The following is a 27101-nucleotide window of genomic DNA, read 5'->3' on the forward strand; positions in this document are numbered from 1 at the left end:
CTCTGGCACTTCTCATTTTGGAAATTGCTTTGTTCTGTTTTCCTTCTATTCACTGGACCAGAAAATACAGACCTTTACTAACATACTCACCGCATCTGATGATGAACTAATTTCAACCAGCCGAACTAATTGTTCAACAAGAACACAGGGCTTCAATCTCAGTTCAGAAAATCCCTGACATCTGACGTAGGAGGATTTATAGGTTTAGTGGAAATTGCTTTCTCCTGCTCTCCAGATTACATACTGTGGGTTGATTTTTTTTTTTTTTTGCATGAGTAAACATCCTTGTAATAATGAACAGACCAATAATGTCTTAAGAGAGAAAAAGAACATCCTTTTCCTTTTTTTTTTTTTTTGCTGTTTCTTGAGAGAACTGTTTGGATTTGGAAACCCATGTTGGCTGTCCAGAATATGAAAGTTGGAGTCTTCCTGTTGTGGTGGGGATGGGTTTTGGCCACTGAAAGCAGAGTGCACTGGCGAGGAAAAGAAGTACACGACATGTCTAAGAAGGGCAGGTGAGTGGACTTTTAGGGATAGAGCCAATGGTTATTGCTCCAGAATCATTTCCATCATACTGTGTTTTATGTGGATGCCTTTCCCCACCTTTCCCTTTGTTCTCCTGCTTCCTCTCTTTTAGGAAGTTAAAATTATGTTGTTGTTTCTTAATGATGCTAAATGAGATATAGTGTTATCTTTACATATTCTTAAATCTCTTATGAATTGTCCTGGGTGAACGGTAGACTCTGGGAAAAAAGAATATATGCGTGCACTTTTTTTTGTTTAATTAAGGGCAATTATTTGATGTCTGCATCCTAGGTTGAAACACGTCTGCAAATTCAATGGGACCTCTAATTAGTGAAAATGATTCTCTTGTTCTTATTATTTCTGTTAGATGTGTGAGTCCCTATTAACATCTTTTGAAAGAAAACAAGGCAGCTTTCTTCAAGCTGTCTGGCTAGATGGATCATTAGATCGTCCTCTACCAGGAAATGGAAAGGGGGCAAGGATGGAATGCCTGCAGACCAGACGCTTGCTCGATGCCAATGGTACGTGCCACCCTGGCCGAACCAGTGCCCGAGTGGCAGCTTAGGCAGAGACAGACGTCCTCCGGCACTGGGCCTCCCAGGCAGCTCGGTTGACAGTGCTGGTGATTAAGGGCACACTTGCACACCTGCTTGCCCAACATTTATCAATAAAATAGCCCATTTGGAGAAAACCTAATCCAGCTCTCTGTACTGATGAGGAAAGAGGAAGTAAGGGCATCTTGACTCAGTTTCTTTATCAGCGTCAGGTCCAAATTAAGCTCCAGGTCTCTTTATCTCTGGATGTAAATATGAATAGAGGTCAGAAATATCAATTTATGTGGAAGGAAATCCAGCTTTCTAGAATTCAGGGCTAATGAGAGAGCTGGGTGTCTAACTCCTCTGTGTCCCCCTCCTGGGTCTTGAAAGGCTCCTCCCCACCCCAGCCACACCCCACCATGGGCTTCTGACCACCAGCTACAGCTCACAGCCCCCCTTTCAGGATGTTTTAGCAACATCACAAAGCTAAGAGCTGAAATATTCAGGGATCACGGTAAGTCCCGGACTGCTGAGAGGACTGCCTTGTACAAGCCATATGCCCTGGTTCCGTCAGAGTCAGAAGATGCCTGGGCAGACAGTGGAATCTGTGGAACGGTACAGCCATAGCGATTATCTGAGCCAAATGTGCTCGTGAGGATTAAAAGCAACAAGAGCAACCAACCCTATTGGGTCTCGTCAAAAACTTCTCAGCCTCTCCTAAACTAGAGTTGGAGTGGCGACCAACTAATAAACACCAATGATGAAGAGAAATCCCAGAGAGGAAACAGATTTTCTGTAAAAAAAAAAAAAAAAATTACTTAAAAGAATTTTCATGATTTTTATTATGAAAGTTATACATGACCATTATTTAAACTTTTTTAAATGGGGAAAAATGTTTTAGAAACACACAAAAATCACCCATAATCCCCAAACTCAGAAGCTTAAGGATGTTGACATTGTTAACATTTTTGTGCTTTGTTTTCAGTCTTTTTTTTTCCTCCTAAGCATGTCCTGAGTATTAACTAGTTAGGGATTATTCTATACATCCAGTTTTGTAAACTTATTATATTTAATATGGTTTTGTCTGCATGCTTACTTAAAGTCTATATGATTATCATTTGAGTGACTGCATTATAATGTATCATAATGTATAATGTACCACTATTTAAGTATTATAAATATCATCCATGAATATCTTTGTACATAAGAATGGCTGTTTAAATACATGTTTATTTTTAAGTGAGCTCTATGCCCAACATGGGGCTTGAACTCAAGACCCTGAGATGAAGAGTCACATGCTCTACCTACTTAGCCAGCCAGGTGTCCCTACATATGTGATTTTTTAATTAGAACAGAGGAAGTTACTGGGTCAAATGGCACAAGAACTTTAAAGCTTCAAATATATTTAGTCGAACTGCTTTCCAGAACGGTGGACCCAACTTCTGTATCCACCAACCAGATTAAATTTTATTTTTATGTAGCCTACATTTTTATCATTTTTTATAATGTTTATTTCTTTTTGAGAGACAGAGTGTGAGCAGGGAAGGGGCAGAGAGAGAGGAAGACACAAAATCCCAAGCAGGCTCCAGGCTCTGAGCTGTCAGCATGAAGTCCAAGGTGGGACTCAAACTCACGAACTGTGAGATCATGACCTGAGCTGAAGTCAGATGCTTAACTGACTGAGCCATCCAGGGACCCGTATGTAGCCTAGATTTTTTAAAGGGCTCACATAATTTCATCCAGATTCTAAACTCATAAGCTGCTAGTCATTTGTATCCAGGCTTCTTTTCATAATTTATCCTAATGAAATGGGAAGCAAGGTGAACATACTCACACAACAGGGTGAAGCAAGTGAAGTGTCCATGGTGCAAAATTTAAGGAGGCACTTGCACGATCCAGAGACTGCTTCCTTAGGGTTTTTCCTCACTTGCCTCACTGTAGCCTGCACCCTGGTAAATTATTTAAGTGCTTTTCCCCAAGATCTCCATGGGAGGCACATCCAGGTGGAATGCCTTTCACAAATCATGTTTGATAAATATCAGAATGCCAGGGCATTGAACAGTGTTTCTAAGAAGAATCAATTGTTATTGTCTCTCCCTCCTCCTTGGAGGAATGGAGGCATAACCTGTCTAAACCACAGGCCCTGGGACAAATGCCAGCTCTTGCGCTGGGAGGGCAAACTGATCTACCAGAAGCCAGAAGTACTATAATTATACTTGTTTTGCTATACTACAGAATTCAAGTTTATTCTGAAGGTAAAGAGGGTCTGAATAGCTTCAGTGGACCTCCAGTTTTGGCGAGCTCACACTGGTAGCAGTGTGGTGGGAGTCTGGGAAGGGTGCTAGAGGGGAGACAGAGAAAGCAATCCAGAGTCTAAGCCTTAACCCAGGTGAGAGAGGCTGAAAGCCTAAAGTAGGATATTCGTGGAAGGAACAGGACTGGGAGGGATGGACCTGAGAGCTTTAAGGGGCTAGAATTGTCAGAATTAGCTTGCGTGGAGGACTAGTAGGTATTTGGACTGTGTGACTGGGTAGAGGGTGGGACCAGGGAAAGAGTACAGGAGAAGGAGCAGATTTGGCGGAAAGAGGCATTTCGTACGAGCATGTGGACGTGGATGTGCTTTCACAAGATGCTAAGAGGTAGCTGTCCAGTCAGAGGCCTCCAGGTCTGCAGCTCAGGAGGGAAATCAGGCTTGGAGATGCAGATTTGATGGGAGTCCTCACAGGAGGTGGTAGACCAGGTGACCCAAAGACACCATGTCGCATGAAATAAGAAAAGGATCAAGGACAGAACCTTGGGGATCAAGGACAGGAACATTTAAGGAAAAGACAGAGGAAGGAGCCTTGGTGAAGGACACCGGAAATGAGGGACCAGAGAAATGGGTGCACGACTGGAATAGAAGGGTGTCAGAGAGGCCAAAAGAGCCATTTATTCAAGAGTGGTCAGATGCTTGTTACAGGGCCGGCATGACACTGGGCCATGAACGCTTCATGGATGACTAAATAGGATACAGGTTTCGCCCTCCAAAGGCTTACCCACCGGAGAGGCATTGTACAAAGTGGTAACGGTTTCCAGAAGGAGGGATTGAACAATAGGGTCAGATCACACGGATATACAGCAGCCAAGAGCCACCTGATGATCTCAGAGAAAAGAAGAGTGGGGTGGTGGGCTGGAGAGTGGGAAGAAGTTGGGGCAGGTAGAGGTAACTCGTACAAAAAACTTGGCTTTGCCCGGAAAGGCTGCGACTGGTAAGGTTGATGGGCAAGAGCTTTCAGGCCAGAAGAGACCCAGCGGGTTCACATGATGAAGTGGGAAGGCCAGGGGAAAGGTGGTGATGAGGCAAGAGCTGTTTGCTGTCAAATCCCTGTCCTGACAAAGCACAAGCCACTTAGTTACAAACTGGGTCTCTGATTGCCCTGAGTGTCTTGGAATTTGAGTTTCTCCTAAGTGAGTGAGTAGTGTTCTCGCTTCATCTTGTCCCTTCGTTCTTCAGATGGTTTGCTTCAACTGTTGACTCTTCTTTGTGTTCCTGGTTCTTGTCCAGTTATTACCTGCCACTCAGTCTTACGGTTTTCTGAGGCCTGTGCTTAAGCTGCTCCCCATGCTCAGGACCCTCTTCCCTTTCCTCTTTCTCCTGTTCATTTCTTTTCCTGCTCCCGTGCTCACCAGACATGTCACCTCAGAGAAACCTTCCTTCTCCACCCCTGCCTCTCAGTCTCAACTGGGTGACTTACTTCTGAGCTTCCACAGCTCCGGTCTGTCCCATCTCAGAGGACTAATCTCTCACGTTAGCACTTCCCCCTCATCTGCCTTGGCTTCTAGACTATGAGCTCCTGGAGCGCTGTGTTAGGCTGCTCAGGCTACCATAATGAATTACCACAGACTGGGCAGCTTAAACAATACACAGTTATTTTTTCACAGGTCTGGAGGCTAGACGTCCATGATCAAGGTGCCAGCAAATTCGGTTTCTGGTGAAGGCTCTCTTCTTGGCTTTTAGACCGCCACCTTCTTGCTGTGTCCTCACACGGCCTCTCTTCTGTGCTTGCCAGCAGGGGCAGAGGGGGCACCCCTGGTGTCTCTTCCTCTTCTTGTAAGGACACGAGTCCTATTGGATCACAGCCCCATTCTTATGATCTCATTGAACCTTAATTACCTCCCTATAGGCCCTCTCTCCAAATATAGTCACACTGGGAGTTAGGGCTTTAACATATGGATGGGGGGGAGGGGTGGGGAGGGCAGGGTCCAGTGGATGACAAGGGCCCAACTAGCATCTTTATTCTTATCTCCCTGAGTTCAAGTACGATATCCAGTACATGATAGACACTCAGGAAGCGTTAAGCATGGATAAATGAGTGGGTTCTGACTCTTGCTATCCTTGTACTTCATTTGCCCAACAAATATGTAGTCATTACATTATGCTCCAGGTACTGTGTCCAGGGCTTGGTGCAGGCAATGGTGGTCCCTTGAGATGCTGAGTTTAGTGGGGGATGACAGACATTTAATCAAATAATTTTTATAGAATGTCAGAATTTCAAAGGCCTTAGAAATTCCTTCATTTTAAAGATGAGAAGAGAAAGGCCCCCAAATATACAAAGCTTGTGGCAGTTCATGAAAAATCCCTTCAGAACTCCACACCCCTCTTTTCTCCGTGTCCAGTGCCCTACTCTCACCATGATAAAGGGAGAAGAGGACATGCTATTGACAGATGTAAGATGCGGGTAGAATTATATGAAAATATTTTTCTAGGTCAAAACCAATTGAGCGTCAGCCATTTTATGTGGTTCAAACATCTTCTTGCTTAATCCTTATAGCAATATTATAAAGTTAGTATTATTTCCCCATCTTATAGAAAATTGAGGCACAGAAAGATCAAGTAACCTGCCCAAGGTTTATAGGTAGTTTGTGGCTACCCTGAGATTCACACTGAAATCTGACTGGTGCCAAATCTGAGTCCCTTCCCATACTGTAAGCTGCCTCATCGAAAAAGCCTAACTTCAAACAAGTGATTGTGACTTGTAATTACTATGACATCAAGTCCCCTCACTCTTCTAGACCTGGTCCTGTTCCACTTCCAGGTGAGAGGGCGAGAGGTGGGGGTAGGTAGAGAAGTTAACTCAGTAACTCCACTTACCAAAATGCATTGCAAGCTGTTTCCTTGACAAACATACCCTTTATTTGCTTGCCTGTTTTGGTTTTGTTTTTCTTTAATTTATTTTTAAATTATTTTTAATTTATTTAAAAAATTTTTTTAACATTTATCCATTTTTGAGAGCCTGAAAGGTAGAGCATGAGTGGGGGAGGGGCAGAGAGAAAGGGAGACACAGAATCCAAAGCAGGCTCCAAGCTCTGAACAGTCAGCCCAGAGCCTGACACGGGGCTTGAGCTCAGAACGGCAAGATCATGATCTGAGCTGAAGTCAGACACAACTGACTGAGCCATCCAGGCACCCTGGTTTTCTATTTTTTAATTTTTTAAATCGTTTCCTTTTTTTAATTTTAGAGAGAGATAGAGAGTGCACAGTGCAGGGGAGGGGGACAGTGGGAGAGAAGAATCTTAAGCAGGCTCTACTTCAGCACGGAGCTTGATGTGGGTCTTGATCTCACAAACCTGGGATCATAAACTGAGCCAAAATCAAGAGTTGGATGTTCAACCTACTGAGCCACCCAGGAGCCCCTGGTTTTGTGTTTTTAACAGCTGATACATTTAATTAATGATGGGAATTCCACTCAAAAGACATTTATTGAGAGCCTAAAGTGTTCAAAGGCATGTAGGTACATAGGTCAGCATGTTCTTGCTGTGCCCTGTCACCGGGGGTGATAGGGGCCCAGGCCTGTGTGCCAACGACCTGCCAGGTTGGTGGGAACAGAAGTCGGTCATGGTGGCAAGAAGAAAGCTTGATCAGATGCCCGTGAGCTAGGACTCTGAGATAAGATCAGAAGCCAAATGAAATTGGGCTGGTCCACCCACACCAGACACAACCTCTGCTGTCTCTTGGTTCCAGGAAGCTTAGGTCTGCACAGGTGTGCAGACCTTAGGTGTCAATGAGTATTCACACCCTGTATTAGTCAGGGTTGTTCAGAAAAATAGAAGCAGTAGGATGCATGTCATATGTATCTATCTGTTACATAGATATATTGCGTGACGTCGTGAAATACATACGTATGTATGGAGGGAGAGGTGGGGAGGAGGATTTATTTCTTTGAAAGAATTGGCTCAGGTGGTTGTGTGGGCTACCAAGTATGAAATTTACAGGGCAGGTACCAGTCCAGAAATTCAGCGGAGATGATGTTGCATCTAGACTCTGAAGACAGTCTGGAGGCAGAATTCCCTCTTCCTCAGAGGACTCCGCATTTTCGCTTAAGGCCTTCAACTGATAGGATGAGACCCACCCACGCCATGAAGAGCAGCCGGCTGTGCTGAAAGTCTACTAATGTAATGTTAATCACATCTTTGAAAATAACTCACTGCAACATCCAGGCTTGTGTTTAGCCAAAAACTGGGTACCACAGTCTAGCAAAGTTGACACATAAAATTACCCGTCACATATTCTTAGAGGTTGTGGTTTGAAACGCAGATTATTGGTTACTTACCTAAAAATCCGCTTAGTAGGAAATTGAAAGAAATGAACTATTTACCCCCAAGTGAAAATACAGAATACTTATGCACTATGTAGAAAAATGCCCAGCCTCTATAGCAATTCAAGACATGTAATACAAATAACACTGTGGTAACATCCTTATTAGGGAAATAAAAGTTAAATGCACACGTGCACACACACTCACGCACACCCTGTGCTGGGGGTCTGTGAGGAAACCAAAACCATATTTGAGGGGCTCTGCCGGTGGACTGACCCTTTCCACATTGCCAGCCACCCACAGCCACAATAAAGTGCCTTTAATACCATAGGGATGATGGGGCACCTGGGTGGCTTAGTCGGTTGAGCGTCCGACTTTCGCTTAGGTCATGATCTCGNCTGTTCACGCTCTCTCTCTCCTAGAAATAAAAATAAAACATTTAAAAAAAAATATACCATAGGGATGATGTCTTCCGGAACAGACTTGAAAGGTATCCAAGCTCCCCCATGACCCAATCCCTTATTTTGCAGCAGAGGAAAAGAAACAGAGAGCAGAAGCATATGGTGTTCTGTCATCAGCCAGAAAAGCTGGGGCTTGAGACCATGTGTTGGCAGGTGTCCTCCCTGCTAGGTCAATGCCTCAGAGAGCAATGTGTACAAAATATCAGAGCAGGGCACCTGGGCGGCTCAGTTGGTTAAGCCTCTGACTTCGGCTCAGGTCATGATCTCATGGTTTGTGAGTTTCAGCCCCGCATCGGGCTCTGTGCTGGCAGCTCAGAGCCTGGAGCCTGCTTCAGATTCTGTGTCTCCCTCTCTCTCTGCCCCTCCCCTATTCATGCTCTGTCTCTCAAAAATAAATAAATGTTAAAATTTTTTTTAATAAAAAAAAATACCCATATCATAGCAGCCTTACTCCCAGCAGGCACACTGGAGGGCAGCCCCGTGTCCAGTCTCAGGAAAGCAGCAGAGCAAACTCGGCTGGTCTGGACGGTGTCTCCTCCCCAACCTCCCTTCTACTGCCCCACGGGCCTCCTTGCTGCTTCTGGAGCACCCTGTGCGGCCTCACCTCATGGCCTCTAGCCACTCTTTCCCAGCATCAGGAGGTTGCTTTCTCATCTTCTTCAGGCCTCTGTTGGATTGTCACTTTCAGGGAAATGTTCCATGGCCATCCATATAAAACAGCCAGCTGAGCACCCACTCCCAAACCCTTACCCCACTTACCATTATAGCTTGGAATTTACGTTCCCATAAGATGGAACCCTGGATGTGTGTCCATGATGGTTTCCTTTGAAGTTTTGGCTTGGGCAGGCATGGCTACAGGCAACCCCAAGAATCTATCCCCAAAGCCCCTCAGCTAGGTGGGGCAGTAGTGGGAAGGATGGCCCCAAATGGTAAGAAGGCCTTGCTTTGGGACTTGGAGCTGCCACATACCCACTCCATGACTTTGGACAAGTCACGTGACATCCTCAAGTCTGTTTCTTCTGTAGAGTGGAGTCAATTATGCCTGTCACCTCAAGGTTATTGTAAGGACTGTGTGAGCCAAACTATGGGAAAGTGATTCGGATATTGTAAAGCTCAGGAAAACCCTAAGGACCCTGGGCCCACCAATGCCATTCTTGTCAAGGGCACAGATAAGAGGCTTCTGTGCAGACTCTCATTCCACCTGGACCCGCTTAGGGCTTGTCCCTGCTTTGAGGACAGTTGCACTACGCACATCACCCAGTGACACTCCCTGGATCTGCCAGATGGAGGCCCCAGCCAGGGAGCGGGTATCATTTGAGGATGTCTTGCTCTGTCTGAGCTCTCACCGGTTTCATGCCATTGACAGAATGGGACACAGCAATGTTCCTAAGTTGTCTTTGTAATAGAAGTTCTAGCATGTGGCCAGGAACCAACCTGGAGATCAACTTCCACAGCTTTCATGATACCCTTTGTTCTTTGGATGATCAAGAAAGCATTTTCTGGGGCGCCTACGTGGCTCAGTCAGTTAAGCATCTGACTTCCGCTCAGGTCATGATCTCACAGTTCGTGGGTTGGAGCCCCATGTCGGGCTCTGTGCTGACAGCTAGCTCAGAGCCTGGAGCCTGCTTCAGATTCTGTATCTCCCTCTCTCTCTGACCTTCCCCTGCTCATGCTGTCTCTCTCTCTCTCTCTCTCAGAAACAAATAAATACATTAAAAAAAAAAAAAAGAAAGCATTTTCCTATCTTCGGTTTTCTGGCCTCTCTCTTATTTTCCAGATTTTCTCTGCTGCAGAATCCTTAAGTTTCCCAAGCTATATTACATCTGGGTCGGTAGGGTTGAGTTCCATTTAAAAAAACAAAACAAAACAAAACAAAAAACAATTAGCACAGTGAGTGGTTCTCAACATAGGCAGAGAGGTTAGAAAGCTGTTGGCGGCTGGGTCCCATCCCTGGTGTGGGGTGTGGCCTGGGAGGTTTCATGCTCCTCGGGTGACCCCAAAGTGCATTCACACTGAGATACTCTGAGTTAGATTATCTCATGCCAGCATTTTCGCTATGCTGGGCAGCAGCTGCTTCTTTTCACTGCTCCCTTCCCAACTTGAAGGCCAGTCTCTGATGGAGATTGGATTCTATTAGCAGAGTCCCAGCCTGACCCTAATCGCTCATTACCATTGTTCCCTCCCCTCCAAGCAGCATATATCCCTCTGACGACTCTCCTGGCTCAGAAAACAACTTTAAGGAAAGCTTCTTGTCTTTAGCACCTTTCTTGAGTCTCACCTTGTTTAAGCCTTGGCCTCCTTGGCACATTCCTCTCAGGTCCATTCAACTCTTCGGGATATACCTTTAGGTTTGTTTCTCCTTTTATATTTTGTATGTACTTTTGTGAAATCTGAGTTCTGCACACTGCCAGGAGCTGGGGCTACAGAGATGTATGAGATAGGTCCCTCCCTGATAGAGTTCATGGTGAAGTACGTGAAGTGGTCAGAAGGCCCCTGGCCACACAGGCTGGTGCACATTCTAATAAGGCATGTGAAGAAGAGAAGTGTTGATTTGGGCCGGAAGGATGGAAACTTGAGAATTCTTCCAGGAAGAGGTGATACTTGATCTGGGAGCACAGGGCATTGTCTGGGTAAGGAGTGTGAAGAATGGTGGCAAGGACCTTCCAGACAGATGGGACAGCAGGAACAAAAGCAGAGACATAACCGGCAACTGCAAGAAGTGGGGAACAGAAGTAGGGGGAGCTGAGGCGGGGAAGGAGCCTTTATGTATACGTGGCTATTGCAATGCCATGAGAAAAAGAGTGTTTCTATTAGCTAGTTGAAGATATTCCTTCCTTGTCAAAATTAAGTTCTCTATCTTCTCAGGGATGACCTCATCAGCAAAGTGAAGTGTAACTTATCAGGTGCTCTGCTATTAAGCGAATGAGGGAGACTTCCAGCAGACCCCTTGCTCATCATGGGTTCCCAACCCTGCTGTATCTAGCCTCTGAAATGTGCTTTGGGAAAACACCATCCACATACAAGCTGACTAGGAGCTATAAGAAGGAAACATCAAGATGTACCATAGGACAGAACTTTTCATTCTGTCGTAAAGGATAGAATGAACATGGGTGTTCAAATAATGTATACCCGGGGCACCTGAGTGGCTCAGTCAGTTACGTGTCTGACTTCGGCTCAGGTCATGATCTCACAGTTTGTGGGTTCGAGCCCCACATTGGGCTCTGTGCTGACAGCTCAGAGCTTGGAGCCTGCTTGGGATTCTGTGTCTTCCTCTCTCTCTGCCCCTCCCCCACTCATGCTCTGTTTCTCTCTGTCTCAATACTAAGTAAACGTAAAAAAATTTTTTTAAATGTACACCCCAAAACTATACTGCCTGAAAAGCTGTTTCAAATGTCATCCTATATCATCATAACTTGGGACATGTCTATGCTTTCTTCATAACTTCCCAGGGGCTCATTCAATAAATGAGTGGGTATCAGTTTTGGGCAGAGTCCATGCTAGTTTCCTATGTGAGGGGAAAGATAAGCTTGGACCTTTTGCATCTAACCCAAATTCCAGGCAATCAGATCTTCCAACAAAACACTGTGCCAACCTTGCTGCTAACCCTTGGAGCCAGACCGTCTGGGTTTGACTCCTCAGTCCATCACTTTTACTAAGTTATTCAGACCCTCTGTGTCTTAGTTTCCTCATATATAAAATGGGAATAATGATAAAGCCTGCCTCAAGGTTATGAGGACTAACCCTAGTTAATACATGTAACGTAAGTTAGTATAGTGCTTGGAAGATAGTAAGTACTCCAATTATTTTCTGTGAGTCATACTTCATTTCAAGATTAATAATCAGGGGTGGCTGGCTGGTTCAGTTGGTAGAACATGTACCCCTTGATCTGGAGGTTGTGAGTTCAAGCCCCACATTGGATGTGGAGCCTGCTCAGAAAAAAATTGAATAATCATACTCCTGGCTGGTAACAAGATGCCAATGCCATGTAGAATATTTCATGATATATTGCAACTTGAATTTAAAAGCAAGTTACAGTGTCTCCTCTTTTTTTCTCTCTGTCCTTACAAAGAGTCTTTCTTTTTTAAAATTTATTATTTATTTTTGAGAAAGAGAGGGAGAGCAGGGGAGGAGCAGAGAGGAAAATCTCAAGCAGGTTCCACGCTGTCAGAGCAGAACCCGATGTGGGGCTCAAACTCATGAAACTGTGAGATCATGACCTGAGCACAATCAAGAGTCCGCTGCTTAACTGATGAGCCACCCAGGTGCCCTGGGAAAGATTATTTTCGAATGGGTTTATTTTCTCCTTTATGGTTAGGTCAATTTTATAGTTTTTTCAACACGGGCATATAAGGGGAAAATGTTATTTAAAAACAATGTTTTTAGGGGCGCCTGGGTGGCTTAGTCGGTTAAGCATCCGACTTTCGCTTGGGTCATGATCTTGCGGTTCGTGGGTTCGAGCCCCGCGTCGGGCTCTGTGCTGACTGCCAGCTCAGAGCCGGGAGCCTGTTTCAGTCTGTGACTCCCTCTCTCTCTGACCCTCCCCTGCTCACGCTGTCTCTCTCTCTCTCCTAGAAATAAATAAAAAAAATTAAAAAAAAATTAAAAAAAAAGGCTAAAGTGTCATAGTTTTATTCTTTTCCTTTCATTTTATTCTCACAAAATGGGCAGTAGATCTGAAGGGTGAAGAGTACTTTGTTGATGTGAGTACCTAGACTGTCTCTAGTGCGCCTTTGCTTTTAATTTTCGTTGTACACAGAGATGGAAGCACACAAAGATGCCAACAGACAAGGCAAGCGTGGCCATCGACACATGCACACCGTTCTAAAGACATCTCTTCCCCCACACGTCACCTATGGTAATTTTCAGCAGCAGCCCCCACTCCTGGCCAAGGAGCCGGAGGCAGAAGGTGGGGCACCAGAGGAAGGGAGGACTGGACAGGAAAAATGGCAGGGCTCCCGGCTCCAGCTGGGTGAGAGAGAAGATGAGTGAGGCGACGGGGACCAGCTTTCCTCCTCTCGAAGCCCCTAGCTTCTTCCTCCCTTACATGCATAAGCAGTGCAGCTTGGTCCTGGTTCACTAGTTCAATTTTTTTCCCAGAAGTGCTTCCTTTGCTGTGAGCACATTAGTTTTCTTACTTTGGAAGGAAACTTCCTTACCAGCTCAGTAATGACAATGGGTCCTTCCATCTGTGTACCATTAGAGTTTAAAGAGTACTTCCACACACTTTATCTCGTTTATTCCTCACACCCCTTGTCGGGTCGGGTCGCAGAGCTTACCTTCTATCAGTTGAGGAAACCAAGTCTCAGGAAACAAGTTGCCTAAAGGCACCAAGCAGACGGCATCAGAGTGGAGGTCAGAGCCCTGTTTTTCTGTCTCCCTGCCACATTTTTTTCTCCCCACAATGAAGAAGGGTTTCTTTAGGAAAGAAGATGGCAAAGGACTTTGGGGTGGACAGAGATGGTTATAAAGGAGGAAACCATATATATTGAGGATAAAATGAGCCAGGGCAGCGGCCCCTAAAGTATTGTTTCCAGATCAGTGACATCAGGGGCATCTGGGAACTTCTTAAAGGTGCAATTCTTGAGCCTCAGCCCAGACATAATGAATTAGGAATCTCAGAGGAAAAGGGAGTTTCAGGAACCTGGGTTGGAACAAGCCCTCCAGGAGATACTGATATATACCAAAGTTTGGGAACCGCTGCATCCAGGGGGAAGGTGTGTGTGACGGCACCCTGACGGGAACACGTGACCAGTGTTAGCATAAGGAGGAGCAGAGAAGGTAGTCAATTATCGAGATTGTGCTGATGGCTGGATGAAGACAATTCAAGGCCATTGCAGCATTGTTTGTAATAGCAGAAGACTAGAAACAATTCAAATATCTACCAATGGAGAATGATCATGTGAATTATGGTGCATCCATATAATGGATACTATGTAGTATAAAACAGAACAAGAGGCTTAGGATAATTAGGTATGGGGAAAAAATCCGAAGAATATTTAAATAAAGAAAAAGAAAAATCAGGAGAGTTTATATGTTAACTTTGGGTCTTAAAAAGGGGAGAACTAAGAACATGTATTTGTATTTACTTGTACCTACAAGAAACTCTGCAAAGGGACAAAAAAATCATTCAGAGAGGTACCTGTGGATGGAGAAGGTGGTAGATGGAGGCAGAGATGGGAGGTGACTTTTCACTGCATTTCCTTTTCTAAAATTGTCCAACCCTGTAAATATATTACCTATTTAGAAAATGTAAAAATAAATAAAAATGGCCCTAGGTATAATTCAGCAGCAGAACAAGAAGCTGCCTCCGATGGAATAAGGATGGTGGACATTTCCAAGGGCAAGTCCATCCTCTTTCCACAGAATGGGCCAACAGAGGTCAAGGGTACCAAGCTCTGCCCACACCCACTTCCTCTCCCCTCTAGCTCAAACCCTCCAGGAATGGCCTAGGTGCTTTGGAGGGGATTAGACTTCTTAGACCAAGACCAGGAGTTCTCAGCATTAGCTACACATTACAATCATCTGGGAAGCTTTTAAGAATACTAATTGCTAGGCCCCATTCCCAGAGCACCCAAATCCAAAACTCTGAGGTGGGGCCTGGCCAGGGATATTTTTAAAGCTTCTTAGTTATGATTCTAAACTACTATCTTGGACCTTCTGGATCAGTTGATTTCTCTAGAAAGCTGGAGAGAGAGAAAGGAGATATGCACTAGCTTAAAAGAAGAAATGATACATCCCATTGAACCTGTCAAGATCAGATCTGAATGCAAAAAAATGTTTATTCTGGTTTGATTGGAAAATGTGCTTGACCTGTTTCTCCTCTCTGGCAGTCCAATTCTGAAACGAAGCCCTGATATCACCAAATCGCCACTGACAAAATCAGAGCAGCTTCTGAGGATAGACGACCACGATTTCAGTATGAGGCCTGGCTTTGGAGGTACGCGACACGACCCACAGTGGTCGTCGTCTCTTTTCGGGTCTGTCCACCTGCGCATGGGTAGAAATCAAAGCGAGGGACCACCCAGCTTTGCTCTCCCTTGGTCAGGTCTGCCTCTGTTGTGCTTGGTGGCCAAGATGGAGCCCACAGTGTCTTCCGAGCATCACCCCTGCCCAGCCCCACCGTGGTCCCTGCTAAACACACTCTTGGGAGGTGTCTGCTGGCCGATGGCAAGGGTAATAAGCTAGCTGATCTGTCCTCGGGCCACTGCTTCTGACAAGGAAGGCTTGGGATCAGTGAGGCCGGCAGCTGGCTGCGGGAAGAAGGACAAGGGGACGATGGGGCTGCTACAGCCCAAAGCCATCTCCTGAAAATGCTCTGAGACCACAACCTTGTACTAAATTCATTCTCATCTGGGAGCTGGCAGACAGAACTGGGGATGTGTATCTGGGGGCAGAGTGTGGCCTGCTGGGTTTAATTAAATGAAAATAGCTTGAGAAAATAATGATCTAGTGCAGAGGGATGTCACAGCACTTGAAGCTTAGCTCGCAGCTGCTGGATTTTAGCCTGCTTAGTGTCAAACTGGGTTTTCATCCATATGGGTTTCTTCCTGCAATAAAAAATTTATTTTAGAAATCATTCTCATGTTTTTGTTCTTTCCAGCCCCCTTCACCCAAAGAATAAACAGATTCTAGAAGAGAGTCTTTATTTAATCTGTGACCTGCTGCTGTTGGAGCCAAACCTACCTCAATCCATGATAATCTGAGTCGTCTCCATGCCTGTCTCCCATGCCTGAAAGCAGGGAGAAAAGGGGGCAGCAATCTACTCCCCCTATAATGCTCTCCTTCCCTTTATGAATATTAAGGTTTCATGGCTTAGAGATGCCAAAGGCCACCCTGGTACATCACGATGCCCTTGGAACATGGCAAAGGTGCAGATGTGTGGGCTTGGCTAATGACCTGAATGTGGCTTTGATTCTGGGCACCCATTAACCCAGTAGAGCCTTTCTCATGGCCAGACAGACACACTGGCTTCCGTGACACAGAGGCTGCAAAATCAGGAGGCAAATATAAAAAGTAAAGTGGCTGATCCCATGCTAAGGAGTTACTCCTTAGGTTAGACCCAGCTTTGAGCTAGGTCCCCTTCGTACTTTAGGTGAGCAGGTGCAACTGGAGAAGAAAGCCTTATATTAACCTCATCGTCTCAGAATCACCTGAATGATTCCGACAAAGAAGACAATTTTTTAATTTAAATTTTTACTTATTTTTGAGAGAGAGAGAGAGCACAAGTGGCGGGGTAGGGGGGCAGAGAATGAGGGAGAAGGAGAGAGAATCCCAAACAGGCTCTGCGCTGTCAGTACAGAGCCCAAACTCACAAACCACGAGATCATGACTTTAGCTGAAGTTGGAAACTTAACCAACTGAGCCACCCAAGCGCCTCAAAACTTTTTTTTAAACATTTGTTGGAATATTCCAGGGAGACAGCCTACAATTCAACCCTTTGATTTCTGGCTTCATTTGAATTTGACATGTGGGGACACCAAACCTTCAAGCCTGACAGGAAACTGAGGAACCTGGGGTTCCAGGGGGGAAACGCTCCTATGCTTGTCTTTTCCATAGTACAAATTCAAGAAAAAGAAGAAATGTTCTTGCCATGCCCCATTTGCAGGTCCAGCCATTGCTGTGGGTGTGGATGTGCAGGTGGAGAGCTTGGACAGCATCTCTGAGGTCGACATGGTAAGTCCTTTTGTTTCTAGGGCTGCGACAGGTGGATTCACACACACAGAGCCTGACTCACTGGGTCTCCCTACTCTCTGGCTATGAGAATGCCCACATTCAGTTTATAGGTGGCTCAGGAAGGTGAAGATACTTGCCCAAAGCTGCCCAATTGATATGAGGCAGAGCCGGATGACAAAGTTGATCTGCCTCCGGTGCCTTGTCACCGGGATGTGTTCTCTGGGCAAAGGCTCAGAGAACAGTATCGTCCATGGTTGTAGCTGTCCAATATCCTACAACTGTAGATCTTATATCTGGCTGTGGAGATGCAGACGAATTGCTGAAAAGTGTCCCTTTTTTTCCCTTTTAAATGAGTTTAGGTGGAAAAATGGAATGTTCTACCTCTCCTTGACTTACGAGACCTTTTACAGCCTTATCTTAGTTTGGGTTCTCCAAAAAGCAGACTTGAGAGAAGCATTCTAGCACAAGTCGTTCACCTGAGAGGCGATCCCAGGAAAAACGAGAAGAGAGTGGGGGGAGGCGAGATGGGGGTGGGGAGGAAGCACAAAGACAGGTTCCCTCAAGCCAGTTACTACTATGACTCTCAGTCCCACTGGGGGTACTCCGGGAGTCAGCAGAGAACACGTCTCACAGTTGTCCCAGCTGAAGGGCCAAGGAGCTGGGGTGCTTACCTAGCCCCACCCCAGCCCCCCACTGCCCCCAACATGTTGAGGGTCACAAGCACTGGCACTAGGGCCTTGTCATGTGGAGGCGCGTGGCAGGGGATGGAGTGGGGCTCAGGCACAGAGGTCCTGCTGGTGGTCTCTTGCTGTGTCCCTCCCCTGCGGTCCCCCTCCTGCTGCAGCAAAGCCCGGGGACTAGAAGCAAGACCTCCACTCTGCTGTTGCATTCGCAGCCGGTGATGGCTCCGTGGGGTGCACAGTGTCCTGCTGACACCCAGTAGGTTCAGTGTGTGGGGCTCTCCTCTCTGCCCTTCCCCTCCAGGACTTCACGATGACCCTCTATCTGAGGCATTACTGGAGAGACGAGAGGCTGTCCTTCCCGAGCACCAACAACCTCAGCATGACGTTTGACGGCCGGCTGGTGAAGAAGATCTGGGTCCCCGACATGTTTTTCGTGCACTCCAAGCGCTCCTTCATCCACGACACCACCACGGACAATGTCATGCTGCGGGTCCAGCCGGATGGGAAAGTGCTCTACAGCCTCCGGTGAGGCCCTCTCGGCCCTCAGGCGGTGCCTCTCCTGCTAGGTCCTTGTACACCTGAACCCTGAGCAGAACGGCAAAGCATTTGACCAATCACACCTGCAGTTTTGCTTTTGGGCTTTGAATAGCTAGCTGCTGCTTCTTTTTTCAGAAAATGTTTTTCCTATTTATTTTGAGAGAGAGTGCATGTGCAAGCAGGGGAGAGGCAGAGAGAGAGAGAGAATCTCAAGCAGGCTCCCCAATGTCAGTGCAGAGCCCAATGGAGGCTCGAACCCACAAAACGTGAGATCATGACCTGAGCCCAAATCAAGAATCATATGCTTAGCTGATTGAGCCACCCAGGTTCCCCTCATTAATATTTCTGATACATTGTATATAAATATCGAATTTTGATAAAAATCAATAAATGAACAGAAAAATTTGACTTTATCTACAAGAGAACAATATATGCTCCTATGATTTCTTTCAAGAAACACTATCACATGAATTTTTATTTCACACTTTTATATTAATTGAGGCCATTGCTTTGGTAATACGCTTGAATGTGATAGAATTTTGCAGAGATAGACTATTTGCCTCACCCTGACACTGGAGTTAAACATAAAAACTAGAGTATTCCAGTGACTTTATTATACAGAAACTATTTACCTAAATCTTGACACCTTGCTTATCAATTATAAGGAGGCAGTTATATGGGAAGGAAACAGAGGCCTTTTCTGTTGATCATTTTGCACTTGTATTTTGCAGCCTCTGAAAGTTTGGATTTTGTCTTTTTGTTTCCAGGGTTACAGTGACTGCAATGTGCAACATGGACTTCAGCCGATTTCCCCTGGACACGCAAACATGCTCACTTGAAATTGAAAGTTGTGAGTAGACTGCTCTGGACATCAGCACACAGACCCCGAGTAATCCAAAACCCTCGTAACTCTCAAAAGAGGAACAGCATGTGCTCCTCATTCGTGGCTGCACTTTTAAGCGATTTTTCAACTATTATTTCCATTTTTTTAAAGTTTATTTCTTTAGCGCATGTGTGTGTGTGTGTGTGTGTGAGAGAGAGAGAGAGAGAGAGAGAGAGAGAGAATGTGATTTGGGGAATGGCAGAGAGGGAGAGAGAATCCCAAGCAGGCTCTTCACTGTCAGCTCAGAGTCAACTCGGGGCTCAATCTCACCATCTGTGAGCTCATGACCTGAGCTGAAATCGAAAGTTGGATGCTCAACTGACTGGCCACCTAGATGCCCCTCAAGTGATTTTTTAAAATATTAAACCGAAGTCCAGAGCAATTTTGAAATAAGGAATAAATCTGAAACTAAAACCTTGTGTTCCCATTACAAACCCTTTTAATGTACTATAGCAATGGTTTTAAACTTGGTTCTGTGGAACCCGAGCTGGGAGGGGAGTAGAGGGCTCAGCAAATGTGGATCTCCTTCTGTAGCTGTTTCTACACACCATCCATCCAGAGAGCTTGTTTTCGGTCTGTTTAATTGTTCCTCCGAATAAGATTTCTGTGGAAGAAAAGATTTCTTGACAAAAACAAGTTGGTAACAATTGGCAGAAGGAGCTGCCAAGGTGAGCGCATGTGATGTTTGAGACTCTCAGGCACGCCGGAGGGGCACTGGGGCACTTGCACACACGGAAGTCCTGGACAGGTTTACAGGCAGGCCCCAGGAAGGGCAAGCCTGAGGCGGCATCAAGGACTAACCGCTTGCATCTCCAGCTCCCCACACAGCTGCTCTGTGTTTCAATCTTTGCCCAAGTGCTTCCACTGGTGGGCACAGCCTGGACTCCCCCATAACTCGAGCTGGTCCACTCCAGCACATGCCCGCTGGCCCTTCCTGGCTGGTGACCACGCCCTAGTGAGGAATCTCTTTGGCCCAGGACCCCTTTGTAAGCCTACCTGCACTGTGGCAATGAATCAGGGGTCCCCTGGCTCCAGTCAGCTGGGGCTGAGGAGGACAGCCTACATAGCAGGGGCCAGATGGACAGCTCCTCAGGGCACTGGATGTGGGGAAAGGGAGTAATAAATGCCAGGACCAAGGAAGTGCCTACCCACTGCATAGTGACTTGCCACCTGCTGTCATGTAATCCTCACCAGGTCCTGTGAGAAGGTTACTGTTATCTCTGTTACAGGAGGGATGCAACTTGCATGAGGACATAGTACTAAAAAGGACTAAACTCACTGGCTCCAGAACCTTGTTTTTCCTGCTACACCCAGGCGGCTCCATCAGGAATGTAGCTTTTTCCAGGTTGCATCAGTCAGGGTACCACAGAGAAGCAGGATATCAGCGATACATAGGAAGAGATATTTAGTGTCAAGGAATCGGCTCACGCAAGCATGGGGGTCAGCAAGGCAAGTCTGACATGTGCAGGGCAGGCTGTCGAGAGGAGTAGCTGGGAACCCTCAGGTGGGACCTGATCCTGCTCTCCACGGGCAGAATTTCTTCTTCCTGGGGAAACCTCAGGTCTGATGTTAAGGCTTTTCAGTTGATTGGATCAGGCCAACCCAGATTATCCTGGATCATGTCCTTTACTTAATGTGAACTGGTGGTAGGTTTCACGTCCACAAAGCATCTTCAGAGCAACATCTAGATTCGTGTTTGATTGAATAACGGCACTGTAGCCTAGCCAAGTGGGCTGGATACATGAAACCAACCATCACCCAGGTCAAGGGTAAGAAATAGAGCAAAATAGAGGAATGAAAGAGGGCATCAGGGAGTTCTGGCAAGCACTGTTTAGCACGTGAGCAGACGGGACCAGCAACTGTGAGGTTTTGCCTCAGCTCGGTCTAGGCCGCAGGTAGGTTTGTTCAGCTGGAATATCATGTTTGCTATTAAGCGGGAGCACCAGTTAGGAAGTGAAGCACCAGAGGGTGTGATCCGTATGCGGGAATCACTTGGATTTTACCCTGGGTAGGAGGAGCAAGGGGAAGCCTGCAGAGAAGGGACTTGTGTCCTGCTGCCGTCACTATGTGGCTCCTTTCCTGCTGGGATGCACCCCTTATTACCTGAGAGTATTAAAAGGTATTTGCCATCAGTGAATGCATTACTACACTTTGAAAGGAGAAAAGACTCAATTAACCTGGGTTTGTAAGGCTGAACCCTATGTAGTTTTGCAGCAATTTAACCACGTCTGATCTGCAAGTAGAGCACCTTCATTCCTTTTTAAAAACATTTTTTTAACGTTTATTTATTTTTGAGAGACAGAGAGACAGGCGTGAGCAGGGAGGGGCAGAGAGAGAGGGAGACACAGAATCCAAAGCAGGCTCCAAGCTCTGAGCTGTCAGCACAGCGCCTGACGTGGGGCTCACGAACCACAAGATCATGACCTGAGCTGAAGTCGGACGCTTAACCAACTGAGCCACCCAGGCACCCCCCAACTTCATTGTTTTAAATGTTTGTTTATTTTTGAAAGACACAGAGAGAGAGAGAGAGAGTAGGAGAGCCAAAGTCTGATGCTCAACCTATTGAGCCACCCAGGCGCCCCCTGCAAAGTTATTTGTTTTAACCTAACAAATGGCAGGCTGAATTGTGGCGTGAGTACTTTTGCAGGAATTATGAGCATTTAGGCTTGAGAGCTTGGCTCTGATGACTTCTGGAAGACTGGGGAGAGTTAATGTGGATTTTGTTTTGCTTTGTTTAGACTGTGGCTTGTTTATTCAAACTCTCTTACTACATTCCCAGTCGTCTGGGTGGGAGATCTGGAGCTGCCTCCATGGAGCCCCACAGGCTGGCCCATCCTCCCACGCCCACCCGGCTGTGCCTGATGCTGTCTCCCGTCTTTCCAGATGCCTATACAGAGGATGACCTCATGCTGTACTGGAAAAAAGGCAACGACTCCTTGAAGACAGATGAGCGGATCTCGCTCTCACAGTTCCTCATCCAAGAATTCCACACCACCGCTAAGCTGGCCTTCTACAGCAGCACAGGTGGGGGTGGGGCTGGGGGCCCGGTTGTCAAGTGAGCAGAGCTAGAGCACTTGGATTTGAGGCCAGAGGTGGAAATCCCTAAATCAGGATGGCAAACACTGGGGAGAGGGGGTTTTCAGATACCAGCCAAACATTGGAAGTGAACCTAGGAAATATTAGTAAGGACTCAAACGGAAGCTATAAGAGGCGGTTTGTTTGAGCCAATTACTTTGCAAGTTTAGCAGCTGGCATCTCACCCCGATAGGATCTCCAGGGCCCCTTCCTCTATAGGCAACAAACGTTCAGTTTTAGGTCTGTGGATTTCCATTCTCCCTGTTTTACTCAACCACTCCTCTCTCTCTCTTTTCTCCACCCACACCCCCACCCACACCCCAAACAGTCCTCTCTTAACTATACTGCTTGCACAGGTCCTCCTTATGACCTTGTGAGCCTTGGTGCTCAGGTCAGGATGACCTCACCCCCTCTAGTTGCCTGAGGGCTTGCTCTGTGGTCTTCCTCCAGGCAGCAGGCAGCAGGCAGCAGGTGAGGGGAACTGCTCTCTCCACCCCTTGCCTCTGTCTTGCTAATCATCTTTCAGGATGATATTGTTCAAATCTTTTTGAAGTTTCTATTGCCCAAAACATTGCATGACTGCACCAGGGAGTGCAACCTTTTAAGTCTTTCTAATCTGTAACACAGGCACTGTTTTATTTCCAACACACATCTCATCGTCTGTTTACATCACTCTGGAGTCTTGATTTTTCAGGGGGTCCTCACTTCATCCATAGCATTCTAACATTTCTTCTTGGCTTAGTCTGTTCGGGCTGCTATAACAAAATACTACAGACTGGGTGTCTTCGGAACAACAGAGATTTACTTCTCAGTTTTGGAGGCTGGGAAGTTCAAGATCAAGATGCTGGCAGATTCAGTGTCTGATGAAAGCCCACTTCCTAGTTCATAGGCAAACCACCTTCTCCCTGTGTCCTCACATGGGGGAAGGCACAAGGGAGCGATCTGGGGTCTCTTTTATAAGGGCACTAATCCCACTCATGATGTAATCACCTCCAAAGACCCCCACCTCCAAATACCATCACACAGTGGATTAGGTTTTCAGCATACAAATCCGTGGGGAACACATCCAGTCTATAGCGCCTCTGCAGGCACTTTCTGGGACGGCTTTACACTGATCACTATTGCATTATAATTGTCTGGGCTGCCAAGTTTTCAAGTTAATGTCGCCAAGTCTCCATGTTATTTTCAGTCCCTGTCATCTCCAGCTTATCCTGCCTTCTCCTTTTCTTTCCATCTTTCCTCTGTTCCTTAGAACTCCTCCATTCATATTTTTTCCTTGTAGAGAACATGAGGGCAGAGCTAATGCATAGCTGAGCCTGTGACTTATCACTGTTCTTAAATGCAATGTCATAGTTAGCTGGCTATTTTAACTTTGACACATTTTCCTCCATAAGGAAATCCAAAGGGGCTTGTTTAAATAAATGTTTCTCAAGCTTTACTGTGCATATAAATCATGTAGGGAGTATCATTAAAAGGAGATTCTGATTCACTAGTTCTGGTGTGGGGCTGAGAGTCAGCATTCCCAGCAAGTAACCAAGTGATGGTGACCTTGCTGGGCTCTGTCCCAAAGGATGAGTAATAGGTCTTAAATGGCCTTCTCAAGGGGCTCCTTTTATGTAGAAGACAGGAGCCAAGGATTTCTTGAGAGGGACTCACCGATGTGGCACAGGTTATCATATAATCACTCTAGTCCATGGGTTTTTGCTCACTTCCATTTTATGAAGGTATGGCAAGGTTACAGAGAAGTGTCTAAGGCGCTTATGCTTCCCCAGATACAATGTGTTGTGTGAAGGAGCTGAGTGGTGTGTGCTACCTTGTCTTCCTGTGTCCCCCAGGCTGGTACAACCGTCTGTACATTAACTTCACGTTGCGACGCCACATCTTCTTCTTCTTGCTCCAAACCTACTTCCCTGCCACCCTGATGGTCATGCTGTCCTGGGTGTCCTTCTGGATTGACCGCAGAGCTGTGCCCGCCAGAGTCCCTTTAGGTAAGGAAAACTCAAGTGCGCATTCCAGGCATCTGAAAACACAAGTGATTTCTTCCAGATAAAAACCATTCATTTCAAATTGATTCTAAATCCCCCTTGGCATTATAACTTGGAAAAACCAGGTTATCGATTCATAGGCAAAATGCCATTATTAAGAATGTATGTGGCAGAACTATTTCCAGGACCCCACAGATACTCATGCAAACAACCCACCTTCAGTCTTGTTAGAACCACATTCTGGGGTCAGTGGTCCCAGCGTGTGGGTGCTTTCTCTGCTCACCTGCATAAAAAATCACATTCTCTAACAGGATTTCTCAAAAGGTGGCCCAAGGGATCTTTGCGGTGGAATCTCTGGGGGAAATTGTTAAAAATGAAGAATCTTGGGCCCCTTCCACATGTAGAGCATTAGAATCTCTGAGAAAGGACCAGGAACCTACATTCTGAACAAAGTCTCCTGGTAATTCTTATACATATTCACATCTGAAAATCCCTACTCTTTAAGCATTCCATGGATAGCTATTTGCTATCAACTCTCTTCCCCACTTTTAAATATTGCACCCACTCGGTCGTACCCCTGCCCACTGTTGTTCAGATGATTTAGAGGCTTCAGGGGAGAGGGTGACCCCTCCCCTCAGGTTTTAGTGACACTGAATTGGAGCTGGCCCTTAAGGTTACCCCAGTCCCCTGTGATTTGGTGTTTGCCAAGCAAACGTTCTGAGCTTAGTTTGAAATCCCAGACAAACACCATTGACAAATACCCTGTCCTTTAATAGTTATTCTATCGCTTGAATAATGACTGTGCTAAATAAATAAACAATCTGGTTTTCAAAATCTAATCCCCACTAAATGAGGTTAACATCATTCTTGGTAAAACTGACCTCTGAGTCTTCAAGTCAACATTGCTGAATGGCAGCCGGGTCCAGCACGGGGGTGGGTGCCAGAATTGCCCTGACCACTGATCATACGGGCCCAAGACTGCAAGACGAGCAACGAAGACAGATATGAAAATATACCTTGTGCACTTGTTTCCCTTTGTGGAGAAGTAGTTACAAGAAACACAAACACACCTGCTCATATATGTAGTCTCTGCTTTAAACAATTGAATGGAAATAAATAAATGTCTTGCTGCCAAAATGTTTGGGGGGGGCTCTCTACAGAAGGACAAAGTGATATGTTGGCTCTAGTGAATATGTGTGTATACGGAGTGGGGAAAGGGTGAGCAGGAGGAGTGGAGGAGTAAGAGAAGCTTCATAAAAGCTAAATCTTGAAAGATGAGTAGGTGTTTGCTAGACAGAGGGGCAGGGATGGAGATATTTTAGGCCCAACGAGCAGAAAGGACAAAGAACTGAGGCATGAAGCCACCTAGTGTGTCTGCTGAAAGACAAACACAGGCTTATTTCTCACTCTTTTTGCAGGTATCACCACCGTGCTGACCATGTCCACCATCATCACAGGGGTGAACGCCTCCATGCCCCGCGTGTCCTACATCAAGGCGGTGGACATCTACCTCTGGGTCAGCTTTGTGTTCGTGTTCCTCTCGGTGCTAGAGTACGCAGCCGTCAACTACCTGACCACGGTGCAGGAGCGGAAGGAGCGGAAGCTCCGGGAAAAGGTAACCTTACCATGAGTAAAATGTCTGCTCAGGGATAGAGCCTGGTCCAGCTCCGGACCATGAGAAGGTCAGACCTTCTCTGGAAAATGGGGTAGTGACACCCCATCCTCAATCTTCTCCACCAGTTGGTGTGATGAGCAAACAAAATAACATGTTAACACAGTGTTAAATTTACCCTGGGCTACATCTTTCAGTCATTTCAATATTTATTTAGCACCTACCATATACCAGGAGCTAAGCCAAGTTAACTAAGACACAGTCCCTTTAATCTTGGTGGTGTTCATTGTTTAGTGCTAAACATAGAGGACAATTCAACACGGTGGAAAAATTATTTGTGAACACAGAGGTGTGATTAAAAAACCTTCAGGAAAGTACATCCTCCATTCTAGGAACTTTCCTTTCATATGTGATCTTGTACCTCTCCCATCATTTTCTCAATCATCTTCCCTCCTGCCTGGCTTTCCTTTCTTCCTTCTATCTGCAGCCACATGATTATCTCTTCCAGAAAACTAGAATTAAATAGGAGTGAAGTTCCTCCACAATGCTACACCTTTCTTTCTTTCTTTCTTTCTTTCTTTTTTTTAATGTTTATTTTTGAGAAAGAGACAGAGCATGAGTGGGCTAGGGGAGAGAGAGAGAGAGAGGGAGACACAGAATCTGAAGCAGGCTCCAGGCTTCGACGTGGGGTTCGAACTCACGAACTGTGAGATCGTACCTGAGCTGAAGTCGGATGCCTAACCGACTGAGCCACCCAGGTGCCCCAACGCTACACCTCTCAATCCCCATCTCAACACATCACACACTGAATGTTACCTGAAAACATTTTATCAGTGTTTTCATCCATTTATGATCTCATGGAGAACAGGGCAATTAGCTGATCATGAACATTCTCATTGGTCTCTGATGCAACATGATGTTTCCTAAGAGTTGCTTTGCAGACTTCAACCAAAAACGGATGCCTGCTCTTTTAGAATGACTACAGTGTCACCATCATTATTTTCCCACGCGCCCTGCCCCTAACTGGAAAAAAGAGAAACTAGAAAAGGCAACCCCGTCCACTATTGCAGTTTCTTGTGAAGGACTCTGAGAGATGAAGCTGAGCTGACATCCCAGCGTGTGCTTGCTGTGTTTGCAGCTTCCCTGCACCTGTGGAATACCCCAGCCACGCGGGGTCCTGCTAGATGGCAGCTACAGCGATGGGGAAGTTAATGACCTGGGCAACTACACGCCGGAGAATGGAGAGAAGCCAGACAAGATGATGGTGCAGCTGACCTTGGCCTCAGAGACGAGCTCCCCCCAGAGGAAAAGTCAGAGAAGCAGCTATGTGAGCATGAGGATCGACACCCATGCCATTGATAAATACTCCAGGATAATTTTTCCAGCGGCATACATTTTATTCAATTTAATATACTGGTCTATTTTCTCATAAGGGCCTGTAACTCTGTACATTTCACATTCTTCTGTATATACCACAGAAATACCTGTGTGATGAGAGTAATTTAAGGTTATGATGAAATTCTAAGTCCCCACTACCGACCCTTCTCCAGCTTTCC

The 27101-nt window shown here is 46.0% G+C and overlaps 1 protein-coding gene across 2 annotated transcripts; it reads left to right on the top strand.

The window, feature by feature from the left end:
- The first annotated feature begins 393 nt into the window (after positions 1-393).
- GABRR1 (gamma-aminobutyric acid type A receptor subunit rho1) lies at positions 394-26977 on the top strand. 2 transcript variants are annotated; one of them, XM_077750286.1, is made up of 11 exons: positions 394-515; positions 4337-4355; positions 12856-12890; positions 14928-15034; positions 16703-16770; positions 17755-17978; positions 18758-18840; positions 21757-21897; positions 23784-23936; positions 25352-25548; positions 26684-26977. In XM_077750286.1, exons 1-11 carry the CDS (start codon positions 394-396, stop codon positions 26975-26977), a joined length of 1443 nt encoding a protein of 480 aa, XP_077606412.1. The 2 variants fall into 2 exon arrangements, with proteins under 2 accessions (XP_077606412.1, XP_077606413.1); XM_077750287.1 differs by lacking the exons at positions 4337-4355; positions 12856-12890.
- Positions 26978-27101: the final 124 nt, after the last annotated feature.

The sequence above is a fragment of the Crocuta crocuta genome, unplaced genomic scaffold (assembly GCF_008692635.1).
Source record: "Crocuta crocuta isolate KB4526 unplaced genomic scaffold, BGI_CrCroc_1.0 scaffold9, whole genome shotgun sequence".
NCBI lineage: Eukaryota > Metazoa > Chordata > Mammalia > Carnivora > Hyaenidae > Crocuta > Crocuta crocuta.